General features: G+C 40.3%; 1 protein-coding gene across 5 annotated transcripts in view; it reads right to left on the bottom strand.

The window, feature by feature from the left end:
- cacna1db (calcium channel, voltage-dependent, L type, alpha 1D subunit, b) overlaps window positions 1–15,869 on the bottom strand; it is an 88,843-nt gene that overhangs the window by 6,023 nt on the left and 66,951 nt on the right. For 4 of the 5 annotated variants that reach the window (XM_070544740.1, XM_070544739.1, XM_070544741.1 and 1 more), the window contains 18 exons: window positions 14,885–14,926; window positions 14,159–14,287; window positions 14,013–14,078; window positions 13,826–13,917; window positions 13,565–13,724; window positions 12,298–12,425; window positions 12,107–12,203; window positions 11,893–11,995; window positions 11,699–11,800; window positions 7,643–7,779; window positions 6,359–6,475; window positions 5,513–5,955; window positions 3,942–3,968; window positions 3,640–3,780; window positions 3,311–3,465; window positions 856–968; window positions 592–729; window positions 256–441 (listed from right to left, as the gene is read on the bottom strand). In XM_070544740.1, coding sequence (XP_070400841.1) covers window positions 256–441; window positions 592–729; window positions 856–968; window positions 3,311–3,465; window positions 3,640–3,780; window positions 3,942–3,968; window positions 5,513–5,955; window positions 6,359–6,475; window positions 7,643–7,779; window positions 11,699–11,800; window positions 11,893–11,995; window positions 12,107–12,203; window positions 12,298–12,425; window positions 13,565–13,724; window positions 13,826–13,917; window positions 14,013–14,078; window positions 14,159–14,287; window positions 14,885–14,926 — 2,376 coding nt within the window. The remainder of the gene's footprint in view (window positions 1–255; window positions 442–591; window positions 730–855; window positions 969–3,310; window positions 3,466–3,639; window positions 3,781–3,941; window positions 3,969–5,512; window positions 5,956–6,358; window positions 6,476–7,642; window positions 7,780–11,698; window positions 11,801–11,892; window positions 11,996–12,106; window positions 12,204–12,297; window positions 12,426–13,564; window positions 13,725–13,825; window positions 13,918–14,012; window positions 14,079–14,158; window positions 14,288–14,884; window positions 14,927–15,869) is intronic. The other variant, XM_070544743.1, reaches the window with a different exon arrangement.

Genomic DNA, 15,869 nt, shown 5'->3' with positions numbered 1-15,869 from the left:
CACACATACAATAATGAAAGAAATAATAAAATAATGGCTTCTTTGCAATTTTCTATAGATTCATGCACCTTTTTCTAACAACAAAGGTTTTGACAACTTGGCCAAATGCTGATGCAGATTCTGAGTCATCCAGGGAAAAGTAGGGGTAGCAAGTTGCATCAAATTAAATTAGGTTTCACTTTCATTGTCAGTGTTTGTTTCCCCCCTGTTCTCTCTCCTATATTACTAAATGACTAAATTCTTTCCTTTACTCACAGCTTCCACCAGACTGTTGGCACTGCCTCTCTTTTGCTGGAAGTGTGAACTGCTCTCTGCAGGTAGCAGCAGGTGTGACGGAGAGTGGCTGCGACTGGGAGTGCCGTCCTGACCATCTGTGTACCACGAACTCCTCTTCACAGCTCCAGGAATGCTGGCCACACTGCCAGAACTCCGCCAGTCCACCTGAACATGCACAACACACACTTGAGTGATCAGTAATGCCTTGAACAAAATTAATTTGTTTATATAAGATTTTAATTATAGTTTAATGAATTAGTAATTATTCAAATCCTTTGCAGCTTTCAGAGAGGTCATTTTTAATAGGGATAAGACCTGGATGAGGGGTGTGTAGGTGGGTGAGCAGTCACGGGTGATGGGGGAGGCAGGGGGCGTGGCCCATGAGCAGCGTAGAGACCTTGTGGGAGACAGATGTTGAATTTTGCTGGCATCCAGACCGGCCACTGCCATCACCTGAGCCAGAAAGTAGAAACCGAACAGATTTTAACAATTGAACTGTGTTTTGCAAAACATTACCGTGTGTGTGTGTGTGTGTGTGTGTGTGTGTGTGTGTGTGTGTGTGTGTGTGTGTGTGTGTACCTGTTGTTGCATCAGGTGCAGAGGAAGAGCTGTGCACGGTGGAGAAGGAGGGGAATCATTTATACTACCTCTTCTGCGAAGACACTCAAAACTGAATGTTGGTGTGTTGCAGGCTGAAGACAAAGAGCAATAAAAACTTTAATCAAAATTCTAATTTTAGATTTACATTTTTTAAGAATATTGTTATCGAAGAACAAAGGGTAGCTTCAACAGCAAAATCAAACTTTATTTAGTTAAAAGGATACTGGGCAGTTTTGCTTGCTTTTACCACCCCAAATGTACATTTAATATAACCAAAAGCAAAACTTATCTTCTCGCTGTGCGTTCATCTTTTTAACACCTTAATCTGACATGTGAAATGTCTCCCCAGCCTTCATTGTTGTCTACAGGAGTGATTAATCACTAAATTAAACAAATCAGCTGTGTTCATGATCTAAAACATGCAGAAAACATCCTGCATGATTTGCAACTTCAGAGTGCTGGTCCAGTCCAACAGACCGGACCGGCACTCTGAAGTTGCAAATGCAATAGTCTGGCCACAGACTATTAACCTCGCAAAGTGTCATTTTAGCACTACTGGCTCAAGAAAATTATAGAAAAATATGAGAAAGTTGCCTAGTATCCCTTTAAAGAGCAAATTGCAGGTTAGACTTCCATGAACTGATGTTTAGAGAAACATAATAGAAACTCGTTTTAAACATTTTTTTTTACACAAACATAAATTATTTAGGCTTTTAGAGTCATTTTTGTGAGAAAGTTTTTTTTTGGCCAAACCAAGTGAAGTCAGCTGAGGGAGTCCTGTTAGTTTAATCTAGAGAAAAGTATAGAATCTAATGTGGCTCTGACACAGAGGAAACTTTAAATTTTTACAATTATACTTCTGATGGACAGGGGCGGATTTAGGACTGAAGTAGATCCGGGGCTTAACACACACACACACACACACGCACGCACGTGCGCACGCACACACGTATGCACTCACGCGCGCGCACACACACACACGTGACACGCACTAGTCAACATCATATATGTCTTGTACCACATAATTTTTAATCTGAAGCTACATATTAAGCATTTTCTGGGCAGACTATTGTTCCTGTTAGTGTTTAGTGTGAGACGATAGTAAATATTCCCTTTCTTTCTCCAACCACTTTACCTGATAGTAAGCTAACTTTAGGCAAACCAGCAGCACAACAAATATTTTCAATTAAGACTCACAAACCTGAGTCAACACCAATCTCATCAAAGCTGGGGTTCTGTCGTTGTACTTTTGGTCTAAAAAACATCCTTATGTCCATCTTCACTCATGCGTTTCAGGCAGAGAGTGTAGAAGAAGCCCGCTGCTGAAGGGCTTCTTCAGTGGTGGAGGCTCAGGCAGGCTGTATACAAACTACTGCCAGCTGCTCCCTCTCTGTTGGACTTTGGTACTGCATGTTACTTCCGCGATTTAGATCCGGGGCTTTTCATGAAACATCCGGGGCTTCAGCCCAAGTAGCCGGGCCTAACGCCGCCCCTGCTGATGGACCAAAACCATAAAGTTATGAGTTTGCTGCACGCCCCAGAGAGCAGAGACAAACCAGAGGGAGAAACCATCGGCCAAAGCCGAGAGAGTGAGGTGGAGCAGCAGCGGGGGGGCAGCAGGTGAGTTCACGATGCTAGCTTAAACTCGTGTGCTAGCATCACAATATAGTACTGATTACTATCATGTACCAGACAATTAAAATAGTATCGGTCAGTTAATATAATATCAATACTAATGAGCATCTGTCAGCTGTCTCATACTCATTAATATCCGTTCACCTAACATAGTTTAGCTTAGAGAGAGGGAGAGACACGCCTGTGATCTGGTTCTCGAGCTCATGCGGGCAGACCTCCCTGTTCCAGTACAGACCGATACGGGCTACACAAGTCCGTCTTTTCAGCTGCACAAAACGCCCTCAGGCACGGAGATAGAGGCGTTGTTTCTCTTATCTGGAAACCCGTGGACTCGATGTCCAAACAGACTGGAGTTAGTACAGCCTTCACAGACTATAGTTTATCAACATGAACACAATCCAACACTAGTAAACACACACTGACTCGATAACATGACCTCTCTACACTAAAAGTACCCACTCTCCACACTGAGCTGAGGCAGCGCTGAGCTTAACTCCCTTTGGTTACGTCAGAGGTTCAGCTTTAGCAACGAAAACTCTGCTGTTATGTCATTTAAAACCAAATATCCACAATGAGCTTTATAAATAGTATTTTTGGACAGCATTTTATATGAATTAGAAAAAAAATTTTACCTGCTATTTGCTCTTTAAGTTTTTCATGTAATCCTATAATAATAATGAAAAGTTTCATTTACAAAGATTTTTTTTAACAAGTGGGTTTTTTACACCAACGGAACACAATTTAATTACGTGAAATACTCAATATAACCAAAGCCACATGATAAAAAGCTTTAGTTTACCTTGAGGGGAGGGTAAAAACCATCTCCTGGGAGAACATCTGTCCTCTTGACAAATGGGCTGTTTGTCATTGTCATAGTAACCGCCAGGCTGTAGATCATCCCTGGAAAGGTCAATATCTCCCTCTGCACCATTATGAAAGTCTGTCCTGGACAACCTTTTCAATAAAAAAAATTGTATTTCAGCTTTTATACAAAGAAGGTTTTAGCAATACAACCTATTACTGTTGATCCTGGTTAGCTAAAGTAAAAAAAATACACAGAAACCTGCCACAGTTATTTTTTATAGTTCTTAGCTTTTGCCATCAGTCTTGGGTTTGCAGTCCCAGTACCTTTCTTTTGTCAACATTATGTCGTCCTCATGAAACTCTTCCCCACTAAAATACTCTCCTGAGCCACGCTCGTCATCGCTGTCCCGCCCCCCAGGCTCTTCTCGACGAATGGTAGGGTAAAGTCCTCCGCCATTTTTGGACCTGTTAAAATCACAAAGACACATTGGTCTGTTATTATGCCCATGCTTGCTCATATTCAGATTTAGAACTAAGGCTTTAAAGGATGTTTTTTGACACTGTTTGCCTAAAACGTCATGTTAGCTATTAAAATCACCCTATTCAGTGTTTGTAGCTCAACATACCTAATGTAGGCTTCGTAGTAGCGCGTCCTAGTCCATAGAGGGGAAGGGCAGGAAGCAGGATGGGAACGGACGCAGCAAACAATAGCAAGAAAACAAAATCAAACATAAATAAAAAGGTGAAAGATTGGCTATACAATGTAAAACGTACATTTATCCTAACTAATTTACTTTAGATGTTGATGCCATTCCAAATAAATCTGTTGTTTTTACACTTCTTGGGTAAGATTATCAAATTACCTAACATGGGCTAAATTAAAGTCCTATTAGTCATCATCACACGTTGGTGAAATTACATTTCTCCAATGGGGAGCGGTGAGCTGCAGCTGTGGCTGCACTCAGGAACTATTTGGTGGTTTAACCCCCCAAATCCAACCCCTTAAATCTGAGTGTCAGGCAGGGATGCATTAAGTCCCATTTTTAAAGTCTTTGGTGTGACCCAACCAGGATTTGAAGCCTAATCTCTCAGTCCCAGGACAGACACACAACCACTGAGAAGGTTATCTTCCCCTATTAGTTTGTGTTAGCCTAACACAGAAATGAGAAAATACAAGCTAAAAATTAAAGACGTCCAATTTTATAGAACAATATTTGCACTGAAATGAGACATCGGAAATGATCTATATTGGTTTTTACTCTTTTGACACAACCTTTACACAACATGCACACAGGAAAATCTTCAGCTACTTTTCCACTCACTCCAAATGTCAAAATACGACAGATCATAGGTTCAGTTTTAGATATTTGACACAATGAGTGAAGAAGTAGAAATTTACCCTGTGTAGTGAGCAACTGTCAGGATTATCTCAGGTTGAATGTGATTCAGTTGTTGTCAGTAACAAAATAAACTGCCCGCTGGTGGTGGTGGTCGGAGGGACTGGTGGCGCCAGTGCTCGGCAGCCTCGCCTCTGTCAGTGCGCTCCAGGGCAGCTGTAGCTACGTTGTAGCTCATCCCCACCAGTGTGTGAATGTGTGTGTGAATGGGTGAATGACTGATTGTGTTGAAAGGTGCCTTGGGGGGTTCCAGGATTCTACACGTTTTTTTTTTCTTCCATTGCCCAACTCTAATTGAAGTTGTTGTCATATTTAGCGAAGATAATGAACAGAGATATGTGGTGTTAGTTTACTAAAATGATTTAGTTTTTCATTTTTTTAATGAAGGACGGACCCCACATATATCGGCAACGGTTTATATCGAAATTAAGAATTGGATTATCTCGGTATATCGGATTGGGATTAAAAAAAAGTCAACTTCAAACATCCCAACTAGAAATTGTAGTTTCAATCAATTTTGTATTTTCAAAGGTTTAAAACAGATTCTATTACTCTGGTGTATTTCTACTGTTTAATTACATTTTTAATCCTTAGTTATTTGCATGATAATGCTCCTTTAGTCAAACAGATGGCCCTGTGGTTCACTTTTTTTGTCTTTCTGTACCCCACTACCTTTATGTTTCCCATTGATTTAGATGTTTAGTGACCAGTTTATTAACAACCATCTGATGACACCAAGACTGGTAACCAACCATTAAAATATCTATTTTTGATTCCCTCTTTGCTCATGATCAGCTGACCTTGTGGAGTGTGACTTCCATGACTTGTTATGAAGTCCTCTGCTGTAAGTTGTTGAGGATCCATTTCTGGTGGAGGAAGGTCTGCGTTGCTGTAACAAACACTTCTGCTGCCTCCCAGATGTCATGGAGAGGAGAGAGGGCACGTTGGCATTGTTGAGGTTGGCGTTGGAGGGTATTGGTGACTGACGGCATGTGGAATTACAGTGAGGGTATTCATACAGGTGAGGGCTGTGATGGTGATTGTACTGGATGGTAGATGAGTTCATCTCTGTGTCTTCTTCCTTCTCAGGGTTGCTGGATCTCTTGGCAGTCTGGTTTGGGGTGATTGATGGAGTGCAGTAGAAAGGCAGGATCTGTAGGGGGCGCTGCGTGACGGTAGTGGGGTGGGTGGTGACTTGCAGATCCACATGGTTAACATGGTTCCCAAATAGGCCGCCATTACGCTTCAAAGAAACAACAGAAACAAAAGGATCAACTAAATGTACTACCAAACTCTACTCCGATTCAGTTCAATTCAGTTTTTTTATTTATGTAGCACCAATTCACGAGTCATCTCAAGGTACTTTACAAAGCCAGCACTCCAACTGAATGTACTCATCGGTGCAATGATTTCTGTTCATTATTAAAAGTTTCCTACATAAGGAAACCCAGCAGATGGCATCAAGTCACTGACTGGTGTCGGTGACTTGATGCAATCCTCATACTAAGCAAGCATGTAGAGTGGAGAAGAAAAACTGGATCACCAGGATCTGGCTCAGTATGAGCATATCTCGCCTCGACAGTTAGATATGGGAAACTTTATTAAATAGTAAAATGTAACTAAATGGAGTTTTGTAGGATTGTTACCCGGTAGATTTCCTCCTCTTCTTCTCCAGTTGCATCTACCAGACCCTCATCCTGAAGGTCACACGATATGGCTCGGCGAATTTCTGGTCCAATGTCATGCAATGTGCGCAGACCGGCCTGCAAAAAGAGCAGTCATCAGAACAAATACATGAAAGCCATTAGATGAATTATGATTGTTTATTAATCTGTCAATCATACAGTGGACCCTATAAATTCATCCCACATGTAGTGCTAACTCTGACACTCTCTACAGTCCCTTTAGGTTTTACTTTAATTTATATTTGGAGTTGTGTATCTCACATTGTTCTCCATCAACAACATGCCTCTGTGATGTTCTTCAAAGCTTTACAAACCCAGAATATTTTTAAAATTCAACTTATAAGAGAATTAGTCAGGGTTCACTGAGCATCCAGAATCCTGATCCCCTCGTTGGTTCAAACCGAAGCAACTACACTTCTTAATTCTTTATAAACATGTTGTTTTTTATGTGAGGTTCTTCAAATCAAATGTGCAAGGCTATGAATTCTTGAATGGTAAGCATTCTGTCCTCAGAAAATAAAAAAAGTCATCCAGTTGCCTTCGTTTGAACTTATTGGGTTACCATGCCCCACATGACTGAGAACCTCTAGCAGCCCTGATTCTTTGTAAGGTTCTTAGACATTTTACTGGCCTCTCTTTTAAAACATGACAGCGGATATTTATGGGAAAAATATTCCCACACTGGCAGGGATATAATTAAGTACAGGAAAAAAGTTATAGATGCCTATTATTTCTTCCATGACTTTAGGCAATGCAGTTCAACAACTCATCCACCATAATATGGTGAGACCAGCAACAAAACATCTTGTCCAGTCGTAACCAATCTCTGAGCCACAAATACAGCTTGTCATATTGGAGCTACAGGGTTCCACGGTTTAATACGTTTGACTGAGAAATGCTTTTGTACACCAATCTATCCTGAAACTGAACATAGAAAATCTAATCAAAGTGGATTGACAGCTTTTGCTTCTCTTATAATTGAAATATTTATTTGACTGTGATTCTGTTGCTGTTTAATGTTTGTAAAAAAAACTGAGCTCAGACTTGATCAGATTCTGAAGAAATACCGAATCTGACTGTGCCCATAACACCTCTAGCCTTACTTCTATTACAGAACAAGAACTAAAAACGATAACACAATAGAGAGCTGCTTCGTTTTTCCTCATTGAAACATTCACCTCCAGCACATCTGTTGTTTGGCTTTGATTTATTCATCTCTCCAGTGGATCAAATAGGTGTACTGACCTGCAGAGCCAAGGTGGTGTTCAGCCTCTCCCATGACCGCCTTCCCACAAGACCTTGCTCTTTGCGCCTCTTGAACTTTCTGAAGTAGTCCTGTATCAGGAAGGTGGCATAGAACTTCCCCACTGTTACCTCGTCATCTGAGTGAACAGACCAGACACACCCAAGCCTCCCATGTCAGCACCAGAGAACCTTGGCATCTGAGCTCTGCTCTAAACGGCTGAATCCTGGTTGTTCAGCTCATCATGGGAGATCTCATCCATTATTATTGCATCACCATCATTAAAAAAGAGAGTCAAGACAAAAGGTTACCTTATTGATAAAACTAGTCTTGCTGCAGAAATTGAAGTAATTGACAATAAAGACAATAAATTTACCAACTCCAAATTCAGTTCAAGTTGTGACAGTTTGAAAAATGCAAAAAGAACGTCTGTTCTGCTATGTCGTAGTAAAATTTCCTGCTTTCATTCAGGTTTTATTTCTGGATGGTCCTTTTTGTTATTTTCCAAATAAACAGTATGTGCAGTACAGTGATGTGACGGCATTCTGCAGAGTTTCTTGTATTTACACAATAAATTCTTGGTGGAATCAGTAAATGCAACTTGGTACAGAAGAACGTTTTCCTTTGGTCGCGTCACTATTTCACATTCCTGCTGGAAAAATTATTTCTTGAAGGTAAGACACCTAAAGCCATGTACACATGTAGCCAAGTTTTTGTAAAACCGATTATTTAACCCCGCCCATCTAAGCAAAAACACTTGGGTTACCACCACCTTGTTTTCAGCCAAATAATCCAGTGCATTGTGAAGCACGTTCATTGTCATACCCAACCTGTAGGTGGCAGTAGTTCCCCAAATTGTCCCGTTTTTGCTAAAAGACTTTCCTTGGAGCTGTGGTCTTCTACATAGAGCAGTAATTGAGCTTGTGAAACAAGCTAGTATAAGCACAACTTGCTCAAGTGATGTCAGCATTTTTGTTGCAGGCAGTGATGTTGCGATATATATTTACATCCACAACAAAATACTGACAACAAAGCATTTGCAAATCCTCACTGTGGATGTAGTTTTTTAAATCTTTTTTTTTTTTTTTGGTGCTGTTTATCTTCATTTTCATGTGGACGACAAACCAAACTGTAGAAAAATTTCTTCATTTTGTGGGATACCCAGCTATGTGTGTACAGGGTCTAAGAAATCAGAGTACAAGTCTCTTTACTCTATACATACTAACGTTTGTTAAAGGCACATTATCTAAAAATAAAGTATGGATAACTTCCTGTGGTCAAATTTGGGTAGTGCGGCCCATTTCCAAAATACACAAGTCACTTTCTCAATCCCGTTCTGTGCATTTTATGGCTGTTTCCAACGCCAGAAGATTCTAGAAGACAAGTCATACATAGAAAGTTTATTAACTGATAAATACATTTAACTGTAATATCAAGTTGTTAATTAAAAAGTAGTCTGAGACATTTTCTGTTTCTAATTCACCATTAACATTATTAGCTCAATGTTAGCCTCTAGCCTTCTGCATCAGATATTAGACTAAAAAAAGATGCTGTGCGTTCGTAGGGTTACAAAGAATAACTTCTGCATTGCTCCTTTTACTGGTTTAGGACCTTTACATAACATTTACTACATTTTGCTGACCAGTGTTGAATTACAAATGCTGGCACTGCAGCGTTAAACTCGGAAGCCCCGCGGGCTCAGTCACCAAGTCCCTCTTTTGTTTTTTTGAAAGAAGAGCTGAGAAGGAAATCTGTTTCAAAGTAACCTTCCTTCCAACACAATTGATACATTAGACTGTTTTGTGATTGTTTCATTGTTAAATGCTTACTTATCGATTATTTAAGCTGTTCTCTCAACTGCAGAGAAATAAAGGAATGCTAATTCTAGTCACTTTTTCCTTTAAAAAACTGTTTAAAACATAACCAGAAATTTTCTTAAACTCTGTAGCTCAAAAATTTCCAACTGTCTGCAGCAAAAGTCAAAGTAAAAATAACAGTTGTTAGTTTTTTTCTCTTGAATTTTCTTATCGTTTTGTACTTGGCATTTCCCACATAATCACAACTTTTCCTGGAACTTTAAAGTAGTTGAGACTGTAAACAAGTAAAAAAAATGTATACCAAAATACTGTAGATTCTTGGTGTGTGGTTTAGAACGTCTCTCTCTCACACACACACACACACACACACACACACACACACACACACACACACACACACACACACACACACACACACACACACACACACACACACACACACATATGCAGCTTTTTATTATGAATGATCTCCTTAAACCATGTCATTAGATGTTCTTTGCACTGCTTCTGACGCATTTTTTGTTTTATTTTAAACTAATCTAATCACGTGCAGCAGTACATAACCTGACTATAGATTAAAAATGCCTGGTGTGCACAATTCTCGGGAAATCCTTTTGCTGCTGAGAGGAGTAAATAATCCATCATCTACCATTTCAGAGACAAAAAGCTTTTCTACATACTCTGAAGCAAAAAGCACATGCATGAACAGCAGCAAAGTAAATTGAAGTCTGATGTCAAACTAACAGAGCAGCAGATGAGCAGGACATTTATCTAGGAGGGAAGTTGTGACGACATAGAGACTACCTGCCATGCGGGGAGGCTAATCAGGTCTGATTCACTCATAAAGATGCTTCTTAAGAAAACTGGGGAGCAAAGCGTAAAAAAAAGCTGCAGCTGACTCATGGTGTGTGGGAAACTTGTTTTATACTTCATCACCACTTTTCTTTAAAAATAATCATGTTAGCTGCAGGGGAATGAAATTAGCGTGACACACATCTGTGAGCTGGATGCTTTATGATGGATCTGTACGTCCACGTGGACTTGAAGAAATTTTGATCCATTTTAGAGCCTCCAAATGTTTTTTCCCACATCACCTGCGACAGCCAGAGAGATTTTTCAAACAGCTCAGTTCATTAAGAGAATCCAGTATTAAAGGACGTGTGTTCTGCCTCATCTGAGCCGCACAAATCTTCTACCAAATACACAATTAACCAGTTTAATCGTTTTCATGACATACTCTGAAGGATGTTTGGTGAAATATTCCATATAAATCTGACTTTCTTAGTTTTCTCAACAGTTTTTTTAACCTGCAACGATATATTCTCGTTCTGAACAGAGCTGGTTGATGTCTTGAGAAGAGGTAACAGCTTTTTCATGCCACCAGACTAAAACAGAACTGTTCCAAAGAGCTCAGGACAGCAGAAAGAGAAGAAAAGACAGGCCAGTGGCTGAAAACAGAGGAAGTCTGGAAGACAAAAGCTTGGCAGGAAAACAAAAAATGAAGAGAGAGAGATGGGTTAAACTAAAGCACACTAAAACATGCAGCAGAATTTGATTAAAAAAAACATTCTAGCAAATAAAGATTTAAGGGCGGTGCTAGATTATTTCAGACACTAGGTGGCAGCAGAGTGGTTCCTTTACACAGCTTTGGTTTGAAGGTGAATGAGCTGCACATGCGCAGTGAGTGGAGCAGGCAAATTACTTCAAAAAGTAGATAAATATTCTGGGAGGAAATGTTTTTAACAAGGCAGCTCCTGCAGCTTAGGAAAAATGCATTCTAAGATTTTAGCTGCTTGGCTCCAAAGGAAATTAAACAACAGATTTGAATTCACTGATTGTTTTCTACTTGTATACTTAAAACTTCAGCTAAAATGTTAAAGTTGGAGTCTCGATGAATAAAACCTATCAAGCTGTTTCTTTAGATGAAGTTTTTATCCTTGCTTTCAACAAATTTCTCACTTTTAATCGGTTGCCTCTTTTTTGTGCCTCCATTAATTGCAGCTCATAAACAATGTAGAATAATTCAATAACAATCTAAACAGGATGTAATGATCTTACATACTACTGGGATGTTCTGTCCTCAATGTGAGTCATTTTCTTATGTCAAATACATTTCAGCCCATAAAGACAAAGCGATAAATAAATCTTGATTAGCAACAAGACAACAAAGGTTTGAGGCATTAGTTGGTAAATGGTTGATCTGGGATTGAGGTGTGTTCCCTGTGTGAATGAACCACTAACCGCCTGCAGGGGGAACCACTTGATCCAGCAGTTTCATGCTGGTCCTCTTCCAAATCTTCTTGATCACAGCTCTGAGCTCCTCGTTGGCTTGCTCCAAGTTACCTTGGATCCAACAGGCAGGATTCAAAACGAGAGACTTTATATGTCTTATTTTGGGAGGTTAAATAAAGCCAATTATGAACTTTTACACCCACCCTCTGTCTTGATCTTGAGAGCAGTTCGAACCAAAGCAAATAAAGTGGCGTTAAACATTACAGTCCCATCACTGTTGAGAGGCATGTTCATCGTCACCAGTCGCTGCAACATAATTCCATCTTTAGTTCAGTGTGGAAGCATGAACGTGAAACTGGGGATGTGGGAACTGCATGCAGGTTTTTGGCACAGACATCATGCATTGTGTAAACTCACCTTACAGGCCACTCTGTGAGGACAGAGCTTCCCAAAGCCCAACGGAGGTTGGATCCTCCTCAGTAGAGTGACAACATCCAGGTGTTTTATTCTTCCTCTGGCAACAAGGTGCATTTAAATCAGACATATTACTCCACCAGTCAGAGCCCTCACAACAACAAGCTACCAAAAGTGGATGTTTTTGTCCTCACTTGGCCTCGGGATCATATTCAGACCAGATCCTTTTAAACTCATCCAAGTGGTGAGGCCCAAGAATGGACCAATCACGGGTCAGGTAATCAAAGTTATCCATGATGACAGCTACGAAGAGGTTGATGATCTGAAATGGAAACATACAACATTTTCAAGGTTGTTGTGCTCAACTTTAAAACTTTGTTTTAAAGCAACATTAAAGTGTTTTTAACACTTTAAGCTGTTACTTTCACACTGGTTTCAGTGGTTCTTGAGGCAGAAACTAGACCAATTTTACATTTGTTATAACTCTGTGGTCCTCTGCTGCCTGGAAACCACACTTAATAGTTTTGTGGCACAAGTAGGTGCACTAGGGAGCTCTCTTTCTGCTTTACAGATGTTAGCTGTTTACTGTAAAAATAGCTAATATAAATGGCTGGCAGTTAGCTTTATCCATTTGCTGAAAGTCAATAACAAGGACAAAAAGAACAAAAGCAAGATTTTAGCTCTAGCGTTAGCATTATGGTGGAGCCTGGAAGTGACAGTAAGAGAGTAATGTCTTTGGAGGTGAAGCAAAGAGCTAAAACCAGAGTGAACATTGGTGCAGCCTACACTAGTTTGATGGAATTTAAGGAGCTATGAAATCATGGAATGATGGTGACTTTGTTGCTACTGGACTTTGTGGCTTATTGTGGCGTCTCAGTTGGCTTGTGTTAGCAATAGCTTGTTGTTAGCACCAGCTACAGCAGGCTCCAGCAGGGTTCTTTTACAACAGCTTTAAAGGGAGAGTAGGCAGTTTTGGCTTGCTTTTAGCACCCCCTAGTGTCAGTTTTATAGAACCAAAAGTAAAATGTATATCCTCGCTGTGCATTCGTCTTTTTAAAACCTTAATCTAATAGCTGAAATGTCTCCCAGCCTTCCTTAGTGTCTACAGGAGTGATCCATCACTAAATTAAACAAACCAGCTGTGTTCATGATCTAAAGCATGCAGAAAATGTACTGGAACAAGGCTGCACCAGGTATGTCAGCTCAATTTTTCTAAGTCCCAACAGTGCGGACCAGAAACTCTGTAGTTGCAAGTGGATTATTAGGGGCTGGGTGGCCTTTCAATAACCATGTAAAGGGTGATTTTAGCACAAACTGGCTCAAGGCAATTATTTAAAAATATGAATAAGTAAGAAAGTATCCCTTTAATTCTGCTTTTAACCAGTAGGAGGAAGAAGAGGGTAAACTTATTAAGTGTTGCTTTAACATTACTGGTGGTAAAAACGGAAGTGGGAGGAGTACCAGGAAAGCACAGAGCATGTAGAAACTGATGAAGTAGATGATAGCAAAGCCGCTGCCGCAGGTTCTCTCCTCTCCTGGGTTGTAGTCCGACTCCGAGTCACACAGCTTCCCTGGCAGGCAGGCAAGCATGATCTCCTGCCACGCCTCACCTGTTGCACACCTGAAATAGAAAATTAAAAAACATAAAACAGAATAAAAAGTCATTGGTGGCTTTATTTATAACATGTAGCAAACAATCATGTTTACAAAAAAGGCACAGACCTGAAGAGCATGAGGACAGCTTGGGGAAAGGTTTGAAAGTTGTTGTTGCGGTTTATTTGTGTCCCGTCCACCATCGCTATTTTCCCAAACACCTACAAGCAGATGGCAAATGGCACAAACAATACAACAGTTGTTGAATGGAAGATAATTAAGGGGACAATAAATGTGGATAAGATAACCCTTTTACCTGCATTCCTATTACAGCATAGATGAAGAAGAGCATGGCTATTAGAAGGGCAACATAAGGAAGAGCCTACAGGTAGAAGAAGAGACAGTCATCCATGCCTTCTTACTTTGTTGGTTTAAGATTATCAGCTCTCACTAAAATCTCACCTGGAAGGACTTGATGAAAGTCCACAGCAGAGTCCTGATTCCCTCACCCCTGCTCAGCAGTTTGACCAATCGCATCACCCTGAACAGGCGGAAGAAGGTGATAGAAATGCGAGCGCTGTCTTCTGTATTCTGAAGCGAAGAGGGTGAGCATTCATTATGAAACAACCAAAATGTGCAAATATAGCTTGTCACCACTTGTTCACTGATTCCATCAGTCATTCATGCTTCCTTTTGTCAGTCATGAATGAGTTGGTGGATTCAGGTCTTATTGGATACTTCAGCTCTTCTTATGTCTTTATGACGACATCAACCAACTTGCATGCAACTGTATCCCCACCCTCATGTCATTACTGGAGCCAGACAACTTTAAAACACAATATTTCACGACTGATGACTGAATATTAAACAGACACGATGCTCCAAAATAAACCTTGAAGATAAACTGAACAAAAACACAGCAGTTAATGTTTATAATACCGACACAAAGATGGAGTTTTATCTATTGCAAACGACAGCAAACACTTTGTGTAAACCTAGTTGGGATGACCACCTCTGAGTGACCTTGCGCTCCATGCCATGCACCAAGAAATAATGAAAAGCACGGTTAACAAATTGAAACTTGCACCAAAATGCAACAAACCAGAAAAATTCAACACAAGACTTTGACTTTTGGATGATAACAGAGGGGTGAGGGTCTTGAATAAAGGAGGAGGGGCTTATTCTTACCCCTGGATCCACTATCACCTTGACAACAGGAATGGCTGCCGACTTGAAACCAAAAATCTAAAGTTAAGTGGAGTTACAGCTGGACTGCATGAAACTATTCACAGGGTAGATTGGATGGATGGAAATGCAACCATTTGGGAACATCAAAGACAATACATGCATATATTAACAATATAATTAATCCTGTGTTTAGCTCAGATCTCATGGATTGGTGTTCTGTGGAGAGATTATGAACAGATCTTTTTAGTTGTACATGGTTACAACATGGTTCACAACTTATCTCTAAAACCGTGTGTTTAGTTGTTTTTTTTACAGTGGGGACCAGCCTATGAGAGTCAGAAGACTCCAAAGCGCTTTATACAGTGTATCATTCATCCATTCACACACACATCCACACCCTGGTGCTGATGAGCTTAATTGTAGCCACAGCTGCCCTGGGGCGCACTGACGGAGGCAAGGCTGCTGAGCACTGGCACCACCTCCAAACACCGCTAGCAGGCAAGATGGGTTACGGGTCTTGCTCAAGGACACAACAGCAAAATTCTCTGTTGGGAGCCGGGATTAAACCTACAACCCTACTGATGCTACTGAAGCTAATACCCCCATACTTTCAAAATGTCCTCATGTCACAGGCTAGATGTGATTATTGTCCCAATGTACTTTCAAAGTACACACACAGGAATAAAATGAGCTGCTATTATTTCACTGCTGATTCAGCTTATTTTTATTCAAAGTACTTTCTTTCAAATTAAAAGGAACAAAAAGTGAAACTTAGAGATTTTAAGCATCACATTAACAACATTTTAACTGGTTGTTGGTCTCTTTGCGCCCGCGTCAAGCTCCCGATGAAATGGGTTAATTCTCCAGCCCAGCACAGATGTGCCTTCAGTAAGACCATAGATCAGTGGAACAGCTTTAATCAGGGCTATCAAATCCAAGTATTTATAAAATAGCATTCACATGAACCACTACGAGAATTGGTTTA

The sequence above is a fragment of the Nothobranchius furzeri genome, chromosome 15 (assembly GCF_043380555.1).
Source record: "Nothobranchius furzeri strain GRZ-AD chromosome 15, NfurGRZ-RIMD1, whole genome shotgun sequence".
Taxonomy (NCBI): Eukaryota; Metazoa; Chordata; class Actinopteri; order Cyprinodontiformes; family Nothobranchiidae; genus Nothobranchius; species Nothobranchius furzeri.
This window is presented reverse-complemented; position numbering and strand designations above follow the sequence as displayed.